The sequence below is a fragment of the Triturus cristatus genome, chromosome 10, assembly GCF_964204655.1.
Source record: "Triturus cristatus chromosome 10, aTriCri1.1, whole genome shotgun sequence".
Taxonomy (NCBI): domain Eukaryota; kingdom Metazoa; phylum Chordata; class Amphibia; order Caudata; family Salamandridae; genus Triturus; species Triturus cristatus.
Genome location: NC_140593.1, coordinates 147,295,917 through 147,314,522, shown reverse-complemented (window position 1 = coordinate 147,314,522; position 18,606 = coordinate 147,295,917). Strand labels below are relative to the sequence as shown.

At 48.9% G+C, this 18,606-nt stretch overlaps 1 protein-coding gene across 5 annotated transcripts in view; it reads right to left on the bottom strand.

Moving 5' to 3' along the window:
- The window catches only part of DNAJC13 (DnaJ heat shock protein family (Hsp40) member C13), a 1,667,846-nt gene that overhangs the window by 415,323 nt on the left and 1,233,917 nt on the right, over window positions 1-18,606 (bottom strand). For all 5 annotated transcript variants that reach the window (XR_014970022.1, XM_085630673.1, XM_085630671.1 and 2 more), the window contains one exon: window positions 9,899-9,998. Coding sequence is in view for 4 of the 5 variants with exons in the window: in XM_085630673.1 (XP_085486799.1) it covers window positions 9,899-9,998 (100 nt within the window). In the remaining variant the exon portion in view is untranslated. The remainder of the gene's footprint in view (window positions 1-9,898; window positions 9,999-18,606) is intronic.

Genomic DNA, 18,606 nt, shown 5'->3' with positions numbered 1-18,606 from the left:
GACACACCCTCGGACACGCCCCCGGATGACGTCTCGACGTATGCAACGTCAAAAAGAAGAGAAGCCCCGACGTGGATGGACGGCGATTCCCGGAGGACTGCAGTAGGAGACCGAAGCAGCGGTGAGGCGAGGAGAGGAGGACGATCGGAAGGGGCAACGAACAGCGAAGACGAGGAGAAGAGAGGAGGCGAGGACCGACCCGACGACATCCCGGGATACTGCGCATCGCCCAGCCACGTTCCCAGGGGAGGAGCGTGGCTAGGACAGGTACGAGACCGCGTAGCAGGCTGGGTGGGGTGGCGGGAAGGGAAGCCTCCCTAGAGCCTCTCGCTCCCAACCAAGGGAAGCGTAGAAACGTTTGGTTTTGTGTATTGGTGTTCTCCCTTCCCCTACTTTTGTTTCACCTCACCGTTTTGCACAAAGGTCACCGAGGGATTTATCAGGAGGAGTACGGAGGAGGGGGCGGGGAGCTTGAATACACGGGGCACTACTAGGGGTCTTCCTCACACCCGGTCCCAGGGTCAGGAGCTCGGGCTATTATAGCATAACTGACCACAGTCTTTCTCCTTGCTTTTGGGGATTCCTGCCATCCCGGAGAAAACGGACGCCCTGAAGAAGCCGCATCCCTCGATAGAGTCCCAGCACCCAGGGGAGGAAGACTCCAAGTCCGACCACAACACGGATCCGGCTCGTTTTGCCCGAGAAAGACTGACCAGCAGAAAGAAAACCTTTTGTCATAAAATAAAACCTCATTTGACATCAAGAACTGTGTCGTGTGTCCCTGGCACACTCGTACACAGATCGTCCAAGGTGTGGACAAATCCGGGTGGGAGGTCCATATTAATGGCGGGTACACTGCATGGAGAACCGCTGATACGGGTAGCTTTTACGCCCCCCTAAGCGTTCGAGACAACATCTGTAGACTGAGTCCTGTGGCTCTGGGGAGAACTCCCAGAAGGCATGATGGGAGGTGACTGGAATGACACCATGGCACCTGTTGACAGGTAGAGTGCTGAGGGCCCTGGCCACCACACAGGAGAATCCAAATGACGCTTCTTGGCATCGTCCCTGGGGTGGTCGGACGCCTGGAGAGCTCATCACCCAGAAGATTCTGGCTTTATCTTTTTCTCAGCGGTTCATGGATCCCTCTCTAGGCTGAACTACCTATTTCCCCCACTCTCCCAGATTCATAGGGCCACAGCGGTCTCCATCCTACCTCGGGGCTGTCTGACCACTCTCCAGTAACGCTGAGCCTGCAGATAGGTCCCCATGGGTCCCGTTCCGGTGGCACCATGGCTACTGAAAGATCCAGCTTACTGGACCACACTTCACCAAGCCGTCACAGAATATTTAGTACTTAATGTTGACATAGCCTCATTGGGTACGATATTGTGGGAAGCCTTAAAGCACACCCTGCGTGGGGCGACATCAGTTACTGCGCCGGGGAGAAGTGCCGCCAACTCACACTCGTGGTGAAATTGGAAACCCGCCAAAGAGCCCTTGAGGCTGAACTGAGAGCAGGCGGGGCGCTCAGGCCAAACGTCGTTGTCTTCTCATCCAACAGTAATTACACCAATTGCTCACAAATGAGGCCTAAATCGCGTGGCAGGCGACCCAATCCAGAATTTACCAGTGGGGTGACAAGTCGAGTAGAATGCTACACTGGCTGTGCCAAATGGCACAGTCACCAACCCCGGTGCCAGCGCTGCGGACGGTCACCTGTGTACTACTCCCTGCTCCTTCGCTCAGGCATTAGCAAATTACTAATCGAGTTTATACGTGAAGCGGGAGGTCTTATCCCGGGATCAGATTAGTGAATTTTTGAGGGACATACCACCGAAATCGGTCCCAGATCATATACAAGAGCAACTCGATACACCCATCACGTTAAAGGAGCTTACTAATGCCACATCGGGCCTACGCCCCAGCCGAGCCACGGGACCCAATGGATTCCCGAGTGCATTGCTTAAATCTTACATGACTCAATTATGCCCACGCTTCCTAAAAGTGCTCCAAGAAGCTATGGATTAACAGATCCTTCCACCGGACTGGCGGCATGCAGAAATCGTCGTGTTTCACAAGCAGGGGCGTCGTTCCGAGGAGACTTCCTCATACCGCTCGATTTCACTACTGAACTTCGAAGCCAAGCTTTTGAGCAAAGTTCTCGTGGATCGCCTCCTCCTACACATCTGTGACCTTGTTCATCCCGATCAGGCCGGCTTTATGCCGCATAGATATACGAGACACAATATTAGGCGTGTACACAACGCTCTTGCAAAAGCTCCAGAGCTCAGTCGTCCCACAGCCCTCCTACTGACTGATATCGACAAAGCGTCCGATTTACTCAGTTGGAATTCCTTATTTCTCCTCCTGCAAGCCCAAAAGTTCGGGCCGTGTCTCCTATCATACATCCACCTTCTCTATACAGGCCTCACTGCCTCGGTACGTGTGGCTGGGGCTCGATCAGACCGATTTCCAATTCATAGGGGTACGAGACAGGGGTGCCCGCTATCCCAGCTCTTATTCGCCCTCACGATTGAGCCCCTTGCCACCTGGGTGGGGCAGGACCCCCTGGTGCGGGGGTTCGAGTGGTCTGCTGAGACTTCTGACAGGATTGCATTATATGCAGATGACGCCTTATTCTTTCTCACAGACCGGGGCTTTTCTGACCCGAGGATCTTGAAATACTTCGGCTTTTCGGGGAAACTTCAGGCTTAAGTAATAGCCCATTCAAATCAGTGTTATTCCCGGTCTGCGGCGACCAGGGCAGGGGCACATGGGCAGCTCAGTTGACCCATGTTACTGGGGGGTTTCAATACCTGGGAATTTATATTTCACCCTGTCTGACCCTCTCCTGGTCTCACATTGTCCAGCCCTAACTACCCCATCTCAGGGAGGAGGTGAAGGCGTGGCCCCCCCTTCCACTATCCCTATTCGGACGGTCCGCCATTTTCAAAATGGTCTCTACCACGGCTACTATATCGGCTCCAGAACTTTCCCGTACGCTATCCCACAGTTGTGATTTCAACAGATCAATGCAATCCTCAATCTGTTCTTGTGGAGGGGGAGCAGTGAGTCTCTCTTCGGACCTGTACACAGTCCACCTATTGTGGAGGAGTTGCCGCAGTTGATATTCAGGCTTATTACTCTGCTGCTTACCTACTCAATATAAATGAATGGTGGTACAGTGCGCAGACTGACCCGGCATATGCAACCAAACGTCGGACAATCGTTATTACACTTTCTCTAAAGTCGGGCAAACAGAGCGCCTCCCCCAAGCAGCTAAAGTGGTTATTCAGATATGGTGACACACAGTTAGGAGGATGGGATGGGAGGGACGGCTGACACAGGTCACACCACTCTGGCATGGCACCTACCTTCGACACATCGCTGCATTGCCCGGGTTTCGGGCATGGGATCTCATCGGGTTATCCACCCTAGGGGACATTATGAAAGGGATGGTGCTTAAGTCCTTTAAACAGCTGCAGGCAGAGTACCAACTTCACCGTAGCCAGTTCTACAGGTACTTACATCTCAGACATGCACTGACACCATATATACGATCCCTGACAGACCTCCCGAATTCCATCCACTTGAGGGGCGACTGCTAATGGGAGACTTGGGCGCCCACAAAATCAAGCAAATTTAGAAACTGCTAGTCACACACTAACGGAACTCATTGGGCGCATTGCAAGTTACTTGGGAGGGAGACATTGCGGACAACAACTGGACGGAGGCCCTGGCGAACCCCCGTGGTGCTATCATTGCAACATAGTTCTGTTTAATCCAATCTAAATACCTTCACCAGGCGTAAATATACTAGGTCCCACCTCTGGCACATGGGCGTGACAGCAACCCCTACATGCCTCAGATGCAATGCCGAGTAAGGAGGCTTCTTGCACACAGTGCTTTCTTGGCAACTCCCCTTTGAACCCAAGTTATTCCTCTTGCACAGTATAGATGGAATCGGGGGAAACCGATATAAACAACACCTCTTGTTTTTGGGGCTCACATTGGCTAAGCAGACATAGCCTAGCGATGGAGGGAGACCTCCCCACCCTCGGTAGGGGGTGGAAATGCGCTATGGACAAATGCATGGGGATGCAGCTCGCAGCATTCCAGGCACGGGGTTGCCCACAAAAGCACAGGAAAATTTGGAAGAGATGGGCTGACTACAGGGGCATAGATCTGCTTCCTATACGTACCCACAGAATCCCTTCTCAAGCAAGCAACGTGTCCATACGGCCACAGGCATACTCTTACTTTATAGATCTCCCTACTCCAATGTTGGTGACAGACATCTTCTGTGGGGTGAGGGGTGATGCCTAGTTTGTGCCTGTTTTTTTTCCTGATTCTTACACCTATTTGTTGACGCTTTAAAACACGGGTACTGTCCAGAAATGCATTGTATCGTAATGTTTGTATATGGGCCTCTTAGGCCGTGCTGTACCAATAAACATTTCATTAAAATCTGAAAGAAAGAAAAAAAAAACTTTGTCTCATACGAGTTACTTACCTTCGGTAACGATGTATCTGGTAGAGACGTTGTCTAGCCGCAGATTCCTTAACTTAGAATATCCCCAGGCGTCAGATTGGATCCGTAAAACTTTTTGCAGCAGCACCTCACACGACCCCGCCCTGACGTCGTCCATGGACGTGACGTCTGCGAGGTTATACAAGTCCCTCCCGGCACGCTGACTTCAGTTTTCTTTGGAGAAACTTTTCCACGATACAACGCGGAGCTACCAACAAAACTGTGAAAGTATGGGAACAGTGTGCGAATGATGAAAAATCCATAAAGGTGGATGGTGCAAAACACCATCATAAAAAACAGTATCAGACATTGTCTACATATACGAGAAGAAGTAAGGGCAGAGCAAGGCTCTGAGAAGAAACCCAGCAAAGCGAAGCATGGACCATGTCCAAAGGCTGAGTAACAAGGAAAGAAATTGCAACAGGCTAGATATATTGTTATTACTACGTAGAACTGTGCTGACCGACAAGGACGGAACACAGGAAGAACAACAGTCTACTGCGAGAAGGTATGAAAAGAATGGTATTTCCCTATAGGGAGGGAACCCCAAAGAAGGCGACTATAGAGGAGACAAGGGTCCTGACTCTTTGGAGACGGTGGGTGGGAGGGAGCAACAGGAGGAGAAGAAGAAGAATCTCCCGATGAAGGTGAATGAAAAGGCACAGTTTTACAGTAAAGAAGCCACCTGGAGGGAGGCAGCCGCCTATGGCAATTCCTAAAGCGGTCACAACAATATGAGCACCCTGAAAGAAGACCAGTGACAACTGAAAGGAGTCAAAGTGGGGAACCCACCTGGCAGAGTGATGGCAGAATGGGAAGGATGGGCAGGCGTTCCTGGATATTCTCCGGAAAAACACCATCCCGCAACCAAGCATGGCGCCATAGGGCCAGCGAACCAGCCATAGCACGGCCTAAGGAATCCGCAGTATCCAAGGCCGAGCAAATTGTAAATTCCGCAAAATCATGGCCATCACAGAGAAAAGGAAGGAGATCAACACGAGCGCCCTCAGAAGCAGCCGATAGAAGAGATTCGGCAGAGTCCCAAAGGGCAGTAGTAGCCGGAGCCAAGACACACACTGTATGTAGTGATCGAAGAGCTGTGCTAGTGGAGGCGAAAATGTTACGGCCCCACAACTCCAGCCATCTGGACTCCGTGGAGGGAGGAAGCAACAGCTGAGGCACGGAAGGGAAAGCAGTTTGCAGGACAAACCCCTGAACGTCTGGGTGTACAAATAAGCAAACTGGATCTTGTGGAGCAGGACGGTGGCGGTGCAAGATAGAACGAGCCACCGGATCACCGGAAGCTGGCCGAACCCAGGTGCCCAAAAGGGCATCATAAAGAGAAGCTTCAAAAGGTAGAAGCGGCACTACAGTCCCTGAACCGTGATGGAGGACATCCAGCAGAGGGTCAACGGAAAGGGGGACCCAAGGAGGGTGCATGCTCAGGACACGAGCGGCAAAGGAGACAACCCTAATGAACGCCGCACCGACCTTGGTAGCCCTCCAAGGAGGGGACAGCAACTCATCTGTGGATGAGGGCTGTAAACTAAGACTCCCCCCCCCCCCCACCCCCCAAGGAGGGTGACCAATGTAATGAGGATGCGTCCAATGTCCAAAAGACGGAAGACCCATTGACGAATGAGGGTCCTGATGGGGCTCCTGAGGAGGCGGAGAGTCCGCCGGAGCCACAAATTCTAAGGGGGCGGGGGGAGAGGCAAGGAAAGATCCGGCGTTGCCGGGCTGTGAGAAGACTGAGAACTCCCCCCGGAAGCCTCCGGAGAGCAGACAATAATCCTGTGTTGGGGCGGCGCCTGGGCGACCACGGCCGGCGCCAACCCTGCCCCGTACGGCGCCGACTTGACCTCAACTATGACAAGTTCCGCATCCGAATAAGAAGGGGACTGCACCGGAGCTGGGGAGGCAAGCCTATGACGCTGGACCAGCGCCGACTCAGCCTCAACCCCAACAGGCTGCGACTCCAAAGGAAGGAATGGAGTCGGAGCCGGGGATGCAAGTCTACGGCGCCGTACCGGCGCCGACCCCGCCTCGACCACAACAGGCTCTGACCCTGAAGTAAGGGACGGAGCCGTAGCTGGGGAGGCAAGGCCTCGGCGCCGCTCCGGGCTGCGGAGCCGGGGAGCCAAGGCCTCGGCACCGAACCAGTGCCAGCTTGGCCTCCGTGAAGGCAGCAGCCTGTCCGGAAGGCTGAGGTGGGTTGGGAGCCAAGCTGCGCGCACCAGCAACCACCTGCGACACCATAGGGAGCCCCACTGGGCTATGCGGTGACGTAAAGGTGCTATGGATCGAACAGGGTGGCCCCACTGGGCCACGCCGTGAGGACACCATATCTCCATTATCCCTAGAGGCAAGGGGCACAGTAGGTGCCAGGGGCGAACCCTCCGGCACATCCGCTGTAGACTCTGCACGTAGCAGAGGCGCCAAGGACGCCCCAGGGAGAGGAGGGGACCCAAGGGAGACCTGCAGGGCCGCTGTGTAGGCCTCCATGTGGGTCTGAGTCGCCTCCACGCTAGGATAAGGCGGATAAAGATGGGGCAACTCCCGGGGGTGCACGTCCGGAGAATTCCGGGAACCAGCGCCCCCGACAGCAGAAGAAAGTGAGGTCGAGGAACTCGGCGACATGCGTCGTGACTTACCCGAACGAGGCAAACGACGCACTTGGGAACCAGAGGGCGACCGATGCCGCAAATGGACTCCACTGCTAGAGGGACCTGCCGTCAGGAGAGGCCGGGGGACAGACGAGCTGAAAGCAGCTTCATCCTGCGCTCCCACAGGGACTTCGGCTTGAGGGGGTGGCAGGCGTCGCAGTCTGCCGAGTCGTGGTGTTCGCCCAGACACCACATACAGATAAGATGTGGGTCCGTCGCGGACATTTGCTGCAAACAGGAGGTACAAGTTTTAAAGCCCGAAGGCATCGCACACTGTTCAAGACGCGAAGCGTCAGAAAAGGGCATAAAAACAGGCCAGAGAACCGCTTACTCCGGATCCGCGTTGTACGCAGAAAAGAAGGAAACTGACGTCAGCGCGCCGGGAGGGACTTATATAACCCCGCTGACGTGATGTCTGTGGACGACGTCAGGGCGGGGTCGTGTGGCACTGTCACCCGGCGCGGAGGTGGTGCTGCAAAAGGTTTTCTGGATCCAGTCTGATGCCTGGGGATATTCTAAGTTAAGGAATCTGCGGCTAGATGTCTCTATCAGATTCCTGGTTATCAGATTCCTGGTTATCATATTGTGGATACGTAAGAGTGAGAGAGCGAAAGGGTGTGTCCTGTTACTGCCATCCATTCGAGGGTCAAGAGTACTGTATTACAGGGTGCCAATTCACTTGTTTCTCTGGTAGGGTTAGGAGGGCAAGAGAGGCACTATATCTAGATGGACTCAGACACTGAGATGGTACGGTGACTCAGTCCCTACATACTGATGTTCTATGGTTCCAAGCATAGTTCTGTTCCAGAGCAGAAACCCTGCAACAGTGATAACATTTTATTTTTGTTGCAGCACATCCTTATTTTGTCTCCTTACATAGTTTTCAGAATAACAATTGGTTTAAAAGCTTCAGACTTGTGAATTATAGCAAGGCTCAGGTCAGAGGAGTATTTCTCTCTCCCCTCATGATACTGGCTAATGGGTGTATCTAGCCTCTAATGGGACGATGGCAAGATGTTGCCTTCACAGCATGTGGCCTTTAGGCAGTTCAGGATAACAGTGACTGGGGAGTATTTGAAGGTTAAAGGTTCTCCACTTTACTTAGCACAATAGAGAAATGGCAGTTGAGAAGCTGTTTCAGGCTGTGGACGTGGTAGCTGAAATTGTTTATCTTCTCAACTAAAAAAATGATTGATGGCGTTGCACTGATGCAGCGTTGAAAGGTTTGACGAGTGCCTTGCTTCTTTAATTCACTTACTTGATGGTAAATCTGTAGTTTGTAGCTTTGGTACTGCTTTTGATATATTTGCCTCAAGTGCTGAGTGCTTTGCGAGATTGTCAGAAGCACTCGGCCTCTTCATTTTCTTTTAGAAACTACACACAGAAGTCTTGGTTGTACCAGATACTGAGATTTTTTTTCTTTGGAGGATCATATTTAAAGTGGTGCGTTTTCAGGGCTAGTCTATATATCCTGAATGTAGTGACATCTGATGTGGCCCCTGATACTTGGATAGGACATTGAGTACTTTGGAAGGCTTTGATGGGGAAGCCAATAATGGAGTGGCAAGTTTGTTTTCTCTTTTTACCTGACCTCTGCACATACATGTGATGGTGAAGTGGTCAGTTGAGACCAGTCCAGGGTCAGTGGCTTCAGGAACGGGCCAGACTTTTGAGTGGTAACTAATTCAGTAATGTCTGGCAATCAGAATTGCTTGCCAAATGAGATAGTAATGATAATCTGTTACACAGGAAATCTGTAAGAGTTCTATTAAAGTGCTCACTTCAAGTCTAGAATGGTATGCAGGGCGGTGACACAGGAGAACCATTTTGCCTGCATGAAAATAGATAATAAAATCACAAAATACTATGAACTTAATGAAGGGTAATAGGGTTTAAGGAACATACGATTTGGCATAATCTAAAATGTGCGGAGTAGGCAATATCAGTTATTATGTAGGGATAAGGAGACTGGGGCAATGAGGATTACCTAAAACAAGCATCAGTCAAAGGTCAACTGAATATTCCCCTTTTGGAGGAACGGTGGACTTTGGGATTAGTACTGGCACAATTTCTGGTCATGGTCTAATAGAATGAACTTTAGAGCAGAGGCAAGCTCTGAAAACCAGAAAACTCTTCTTGTAAGTGTTTGTTTTTGTGGTCCGATAAAAAGTGAAAGTAAACATGCAGAAAAATATTTCCTGCAAAAAGTAACAGCCTATAAATGCAGAACATAAAATAGCCATCTCAAGAACCCCTTGACACTGGAAATGTGGAAAGCAGACTGGATGAAACACCTTCAAGAAATTGAACGTACAACTCACAAAGTGTGATTTCAACACACACTACTTAAAAAACAATGGGAGTCAAACACACAAAACAATATGACTGATATGAAGCCTCTGACATGGTATACAGACAACTCAACTAATCTAAGGGACCTAAATATTAAACAAAGAGTCTAACCTTGTCAAACAGTGCAATAATAAATGAGTTACATGAGGCTCATTGAGATGAAGTTGATAAACCCTAGACAACTGATCTAGACACCATCTGTACCTTTACCAATGAGCGTTTCATTGAGTTGCATGTGATGTCATTGTTAAAGTTCTAGTATTGCCTCAAAATCTCTCCTCTAAATTCAACATGACAGGGCAATTTTTGAATGATTGGCGTGGGTCAATGCTAATGCAAAACTTACTTGATGGAAGCGAGTGCAACAGTATTAGAAGGTTGGAGAGAACCAAAGACTCTGCAATGTTGTTTACACAATCCTGGTTACTGGTTACAATGTTCACAACCTATCACATAAAAATAGAAAATCACACAGAATACCAATGAGAAAGCTTTAATGATTGATTGAGTGAAGATGATGATTCTCACCTAAAAATTTAAAGCCTGAAAAAAGAAATAACAATTGCCTTTGCAAATGCAATAAATAACGTGGATGTTCGGTCCATGACAGGATTCAACATATGTGAAATAAATTGACTGTTTATGTTATGATGCCAACATATAGGTAAAAGCAAAGAACAATTGTCTTATGAATGTCTTTCTTTGTCTGAACTTTTTTAAAGGAACATAGAAAAACTAAAAAAAGAAAAAAAAACACGACAAAAATAAATGACAGTTTAAGCATGGAAACCACTTAAAAACATGGTAAAGCCAAGGGTGTTACAGCTGGATGCAAAAGCAAAACAAATGTTGGGAGGGACTGAAAGGAAAATACCTGTGAGGCTCTACAATCTCTATTGTATGCACGTCTGTCTCAATAGATGCAATTTACACTGACAGATTGTAGCTTTTTGCAAATGCACATTATTGACTTGGACTGACCGATAAGGCAATCTGGAAATGCCAGAAAGGCTGGTTTAACAGGTCACTGTGTGGGTAGTTTTTAGGTCTCGCCTGGCGTTAGCAGCGCGTATGCACTGTCTCGCCATGCGAGGGCTTCTTGTAATCAATACGGTTTCGGAAGGTGACTTGAGGCCCCGCCCCCTCTTCCCATTGGCTTGCATCATAGCTTAGGCTAAACGCTGGCATTCTATTGTTAAGGAGGCTTTTCAGTACCTCCTTGTTGCCGCCCTGTCCACTTTTGGCCCCGCCCACCCGGACTGGATCTTTTACTTGCGACTGTAGACTGTGGCCTTTAATTACTGGGTATGCACTTTTTGTTTCCCCCTCCCTCTGTCCCTATCCCCGAGCATATGGAGATCTGCAGAGACACAGCTGCTTGTTTTGTTTGTTATTCGCTAATCTCCTGGGATTGCAGGCAGCGGGATGGCCCACCGGTTTTGGTCACAGTGGCACTTTCTCTTATCTCTGGACAAACCGACTCCCACTTGGAGCATTTCCTGCTTTCCCAATTCCCAGCGGCGCCCCTCCCCGCAAACCGCGCTAAACTTCTCCTTCTAAGCATCACAGGGGCCTAGGATGGGACTGAGGAAAAAGCTTGCGCAGAGTGGATTTCTATACCTGTTTTACGTGCAAAAAATATTCGTTAGATAATTATTTGTTATGCATCTTGTGTCGGAAACATATGGCTATCCATTTAGTTGCCAGCAATCACACCGGAAGTTAATTGGCACAGGCAGCATGCACTGTTCCTGGTGTAAGGAGTTCGAGGTCAGTGCAGGAGGGGTGAGGGGGCCGCACTCCATTCTCGTACACTTAAGCTGCCTTCTGAGGGGTGTCTGCAACCCTTCAAGTGACGCCTTTTTTCTGCATTACGTTTATCAAGTTATGTGAACAGATAAGTAAGTAAGAGAGTGTGCTTTGTACTGCCTTGTAATAGATGCAGCCTTTTGTGAAGTGGAAGGGGCGCCTTATTAAAAAATATTGTACTTTATGCTATTTACTTGCATTTTGTATAGTGCTTTCAGGCCTGACCAGGCACTGACTCGCATGCAGTCCTCACGACTAGTGGCAGAGTACTGTTACTTGCCTTCGATAAAGATGTATCTGGTAGAGACATAGTCTAGCCGCAGATTCCTTAACTTAGAATATTCCCAGGCATCAGACTGGATCCAGAAAACTTTCCGCAGCACCTCCTCTGCGCGCCGGGGGCGGCGCTGAACGGCTCCGCCCTGACTTCGTCCACGGATGTGACGTCAGCGGAGCCATATATGCCCCCCCCCCGGCGCGCTGACGTCAGTTTTCTTCGGAGAAACTTTTCCGCGCCGCAACGCGGAGCCACCACCAAAAGACTGTTAGAATATGGGAACAGTGTGCGAAAATGATGAAAAGACATGGAAGGATGAAAAACAGCACCATAAAGGAAAGTGCCAGGCACTGTATATTGGTAACTAGTAAAGGGAAAGAGCAGAGCACCGCTCTGAGAAGCAACCCCACAAAAAAGAAGGCCAACTACCCTGGGAGGTAAATGAAGATGTAAACAACATCATGGCAGACTACAGAAAGTCCGCAACCTTAATGTATAACGTGCAGTACAACAAGTCCGGAACATAGGAGCTAGGACAATTGACCACAAGACATCAGCAGAAAGAAACGTTGTATCCCCAATAAGAGATTTAAAAAAAGGTGGCAGAGCTAATAGACCTCAAATCAATTGAACGCAGGGGTGGTAAGGGACCCCAAGGCGAGAAAGAAAGGGAGAGCGAGGGATGGGAAAAACACGAATGTACAAGTTACTTACCTTCGGTAACGATGTATCTGGTAGAGATGATTCTAGCCGCAGATTCCTTAATGTAGAATTATCCACAGGCGTAATACTGGACCCGGAAAACTTTTCTTGTCCCAGCATCTCTGCGCGCTGGGGGGCGGCACCACGCGACTCCGCCCCGCCGTCTTCCGCGGGCGTCACGTCAACGAGGTGACATAAGCCCCACCCCGGCGCGCTGACGTCAGTTTGCTTCGGAGAACTTTTCCGCACCACAACGCGGAGCCGGCACAACAAAACTGAGGAGAGCATGGGAACAGTGTGCGCAAAAAATCAGAGAAACAAAACAGAGAGAGACAAAGGGTGAGGAACAGCACCAGTTGGCACCAAGGTACGAGAAGGCTATAACAGCAAAGCCATAGCAGGGAAAGAGCAGAGCACCACTTTGAGGAACAACTGTGCAAGCCAAGGCGATAGCACCAGCTGGCACTAAAGTACCAGAAGGCCACAGCAGCGAAGCCATAAGAGGGAAAGAGCAGAGCACCACTCCGAGGAACAGCCATGCCAAGGCGACAGCTATCCTGGAGGCACAAGTATGTGAGAATGCCGAAACAGAAGAGAGAGCGAGAGACTGGAACCACAAACCACACAGTGAAGGGCCACAAGACCGGAACAGAGGAGCAACAGCAATCCACCCCCAGACTACACTGTCAGGGAGGGCCATATCCCCTGAAAGGAGCAGGAGGCCAAAGAACAGGCAAAGAATCCCCAACGCAGAGGACCGAAAGGGGATCAGAAGCTCCAAACAAACAGAGGAAAAAAGAGCAAAAGAAGGCCCCTACACTGGGGAGGAATCAGCTGGAGGGAAGCAAAGACACGCAGAAACCAACCATCCCTGAAACAATCAAGCAGAACCGGACAGCCTGACCGGAAGAAAGCGAAGAGGACACACACAGAAGACAAGCCACCCAGAGGGAGGCGAGGACAGGAAACCAAGCTGAGGGTCCTCGCAGAACGGGGAGGAAGGGCGGGTCGTGAAGGAATCTGCAGCTAGAATCGTCTCTACCAGATACATCGTTACCGGAGGTAAGTATCTTGCACATCTAGCCGCAGATTCCTTAACGTAGAATAGATACCCTAGCCATACCCAGAAGAGAGGAGGGCCTGCGAGAGAGCCTCCCCAGCAGGAGAGACACAGGACCCCAGCAGGGGACATGTCACAGGAACCAGAAGGGAAGGCCAGGAGATCCCACGCCCAAGTAAGGGAGGACAGCCCAACACCTCGCAGGGGCAGACAGCGCCCGAAGGACCACAAGGAACAAAAGAAGCACCTCAATCCCAGGGAGAAGAGGCAGAACCGGAGGCAGGGCCCATCGTAAGAAGCACACACAGTGATGGGAAACAGCCGAACACACAGCGGTCGCAAGCAGCGGAGAAGGCAGGAACCGCTCCACCGCCAATAGCGCAGGCGTCAGAAGAAAAGCACAGATGCATAAAGCCCCAGAGGCAGGGGCACAAGGGAACACATTAAGGGCCACAACGGTGGACCAGAACAAGCAGGTAGGCGCAGCCAGCAGCAGGCAACACCATGAAGCAGCGCACCAGACCAAGCCAGGCGCAAGCCGAAGATAGAGGTCAGAAAGGGCCAGGACACACCCTAAGGGAGGGGCCGGTGCTGAAACACCCACGAACCCATGAAAGAAGTGGGACCAGGCAGAAGAAAAGGAGAGAGGACGGAGGACGGCCCCAGACCGTCAACCAGAACACAGCAGCCAAAGGAAGCCAGGCCCTCTGGAACACCAGATAGAGGACCAGGCCGAAGCGCCAGACAGAAGGGCGGAAGCGCCACAACACCACGCCGCAGACAGCAGGTCAGACTGGACGAGCGACGTAGCGAACCTGGAGAAGGACAGACCGAGGAGCAACGAAAGCTGTGCCAAGACCATAGCAAAGAGACCGCACCAGCGATATACCGTACTGCCAAGGAGTGCAAGGAACCCTAAAAGTGTGACCACACCTCCCCAGCACATGACAAGCTATGTAATAGCTACAAGTACCCCACATAGGGTATGTTACGTCCCAAGAAAACATGGGAACACCTATTAGGAAAAGATTCCACAGTAGAGGACAAACAGAAAAGCCTGCGGGTAAACCTGCAGACAGCTTACCAAGCAGCCAATAAAGACGACACAAAAGGCCCAATACCAGGACCTATACAGGCTTACCAACAGCCAAAACCACAAGGCAAAAAAGGGGGGGCTGAACCAGCAGCCAAAAGCACCAAAGGGCCAACCGAAGGACCCTGAATGCACACCAACCACACAGAACACACAGCCGGGGCTACTTGTTACTAGGCCCCAGAAAACAATGGGAGAACACCTCCCAGAACACAGACCGACATCCAGGTTCACTGAGGAGGAGGAGGACGAAGCCCCGCAAGGAACTGCTGAATGGCAGAATCCGCAGGGGCGCCATCGAAGGGGAGGTCAACCAGCCGCTCCCTAACGTTCTCAGGGAAAACACTATCCCGCAGCCAAGCATGGTGACGGAGGGCCGCTGATGCACCCATGGTGAGACCAAGCACCTCAGAAATATCCAGAGCCGAGCTAAGAATAAACACCGCCAGCTCCCGGCCATCCAACACATGGTACCGTAGATAGATAGATAGATAGATAGATAGATAGATAGATAGATAGATAGATAGATAGATAGATAGATAGATAGATAAGTAGACTTTATTCGATATATAATTTCAATATCATAAAAGTACATACACTTGGATGTATATAAAATCATTTAAAAACAGTAAAATTCATTTAAATCATGAAAATGATAAAATTAGTAAAAATATGAATACAGGATCAGAACGTCAAGGCATATATCATCTTAAGCCTGCATTGATAACCGCACCCTCAGCGACATTTTCAGATAAGATGAGACAGCTGCTAAGGTTAAAGGTGTATCCAAGGATATCAATTTTTGGTAGGCCTCCTTACATGACCTAATTCCCCAAGATTTAAGCAGTGGTTTCAGAAAAATAGCTCTTGGGTGTTGGTAAAATCTGCAGAACAAAATACTGTGAATGTTAGATTGAGTTGAAAGGTCATCGCAAGGGCACTTTGATAAATCACTGGACCAGCAATTTAAAGTAGGAAAAGTTAGAAGTCTAAAAAAGGTGTTAGTGCGAAAACGAGACAGGAGCATGCGCGTATACGGAGATGGTTCTAAGAGTAGATAGTGCTGTATACCACTCAGGGTGGTTGATTTTTGATAATCCACAACAGAACTTTTCTGATTTTCTAGAGACCATCGTTTGCAGCTCCAGTAAGTTAAGACAAGTTGCTTTAGCATTGGTTTTGGTATATTAGCTAAGGTTGAAGGGTCAGTAAAAAATTCAGAATGCCCTATGTAGCTAGACAAATTCTTGACATAGTTCAACCATTTAATATTCTTAACATCTTTCAGTTTTAGACAATCTTTAATGATTTCCCTGTTAAAAGGTGTCTCTTCGTTGGTCCAGACTTTGTGCCATAACAAGAGGGGCGAGGATCTAATCATATCCATAATGTACTTAAGGCCCAGTTCAGTGTGCACCATGTGAGTAGAGGTGCCGGGAGGAACGGCCAGGAGATAGCGTAAGAAGGCGTTCTCCAGACGTTGAATTTGGTCGACGGGTTCGATCCCCCAGATCCCGGATCCATAGGTGCCAGTTGGAATACACTTCGCCTGGTAGATCTGCAATAAAGGGCTTATTGGTCGACCCCCCAGTTTTTTCGAAAAATTGGTCAAGGCCCCTATGGCTTTAGAGAGTGCTGAGCCTCTCGCTTGAGCCGCAGCTCGCCAGGTGCCCCTCTTGTTAAAAGTAATGCCCAGGTAAGGAAAGCTATCGATGTTTTCCAATTTGTTACCTTTCAGAAAAATAGTGCATGATTTTTTTCCAATCCCTAGGCCACAGGACATGGTATAAGTTTTAGAGGTGTTAACATTCAATCCTTTTCTTGACATAAAATCAGTAAAGGCATTGACAGCCCTTTGTAGACCGATAGGTGTCTGGGACATAATTGCAGCATCGTCCGCGTAGAGGAGGATGGGAACAGGTTTGCCATTTATTGTCGGATAATCGTGGTAAGTTCTATTCAGGTGATGGGTAACAGAGTTGATATAAAGAGTAAAAAGTAAAGGAGCTAAAATACAACCCTGTCTGACTCCTCGCCTGATAAAAAACCTGTCAGAACATTCCCCATTATTACCATATCTCACGCGGGCCGAGGCGTCCCTGTACAGCTCTTTGATGAATGAAAGAATGGGGGGGTCTAAACCAATCTCAACCAGAGAATCCCATAATTGTTTATGGTCAACGCAATCAAATGCAGAGCTAAGGTCTACAAAGGTTATGAAAAGATTACCTTTTTTGGCCTGGGTATATTTTGCTATTATAAGAGTTAAATTCAGGCCCTGTTCAATTGTACCCTTGCCTTGTCTGAAACCATATTGCGCATTAGAGATGATGTCTTGTTCACTTAGCCAATCCTGTATTCTGTTTAAGATAATTCGCCCAGCTACCTTCATAAGGGAATCTAAAAGTGAAATTGGGCGATAATTTGCAGGATTATCCCTTGCACCTTTTTTAAAAATTGGGACGACAACTGCCTCAGGCCAAGTGGGAATAAAGCCAATGTTATTCAACGAGTTTAAAACATTAGTGAGCAATGGAGCCCATAGGTCAGGATGTGCTTTAAAAACGTCTATTGGGACACAGTCCGGGCCAGGGGCTTTCCCAGATGGGCTGGCTTTTAAGGCCATCAGTACTTCAGAATGTTGAAAAAGAATATTTAAAGGAAAAAAAGTAGTTGGATCACAGGGAAAATTAAGGTCACTTTCACACTCACACGATTGGTTAGCGGAATCCCGAGGGTTATATAGGGTGCTAAAGTGTTTGACCCAAGCTTCAGGGGTTATGGCTGAATCCAGTATCGGGGGGTGGCAAAGTCGAAAAAAGGGGGCATTAACTGCCCGCCAGAAGGCAGTGTTATCCTTCTTCTCAGAAGCTTCCACAAGCGCTGACCAGGCCTCCGACTTCAGCTGGTTTTGTCTAGCCTGACGGATGCGATGATAGTTATGTCTAGCTTGCTGAACTTCCAAGCGGTTCCTAGGATTACATTTCAGAGCTGCTTTCAAAAGTCGCAAAGCTTTAGAGCAATTTCTGTCAAACCAGCCATGGATGGATAATTGAGGTTTCCTTGGGACTCGTGCAAGGAGAGTTTTTATTTCAGACAAAATTGTGGAAAAGGAATTAGTTATTATCTGTGGGTTTTCGGTTAGTGATAAACAAATTTGAATATGGTCATATACGTTGTTGACCAGAGAGTTAAGAAAAGTCAGAGGGACCACTTTATCCCATTTAAGAAAGAGGCCCATGGTGGATCCTGTGTGTAAGGGAGGAGAATAGAGAGGATTCGGCCTGACCGTGTCATTAATGAGCGGGGTTAACTTTAAAGTTAACCCTATAGGATAGTGGTCGCTAATGGCAGTGTCAAGGGTCTCCCAATTAATAATCATTCCTGAATACCTGACGGATATAAGTGTATAATCAATAGTGGTATGACAGCCTCTCCCATTGTAAGTAGGTTTGAAGCGCTTGGGTGGGAGACATAAATCGTTAATGAAAGATAAGTTGAAATGAGATGTTATATCATTTAAGAGATCACCTAATTTAGAGTGACGGAAATGAGTAGAAGGGTCGTCCATATCGACTGACATTCCACAGGTACCTTTAATACTTGGAGAGCATAAGGAACAGTTGAAGTCGCCCACCATAATGATTAGGGTGTCGGAATTATTTTGGGACTCTATTTTAATTAGGTCACTTTTTAAGCCATTGAGCACCAGATCTAATTGAGAGCTTGAAATATTATTATAAAAATTGACCAGAATTATATTTTTAATAGAGCCACCAGATAAAGTAATAAGCTGATAATGTAAGGTCCCTGTGTTAAGAATTGGTTTTAAGCAACAATTCACAGAGATATAAGTTGAAAGTCCCCCTTTACTTCTACCATGGGAACTGGGAAATGCCGGGGTATGGAAGGTCTGGTACCCTACGAGATGGAGCTCAGTGGTAGTCCAGGTTTCCTGTAAGCAAATAATGCTATAACAGGAAACGATTTGAGTCCAAGCTGGGTTAGTCAATTTGTCGAGGAGACCTGCCACGTTCCAAGACAAAACCGTATCACCCTGCGTGGGTTCAGTGGTGCCAGTGATTCTGGACGTAGATTCTAATGAAGTCTCGT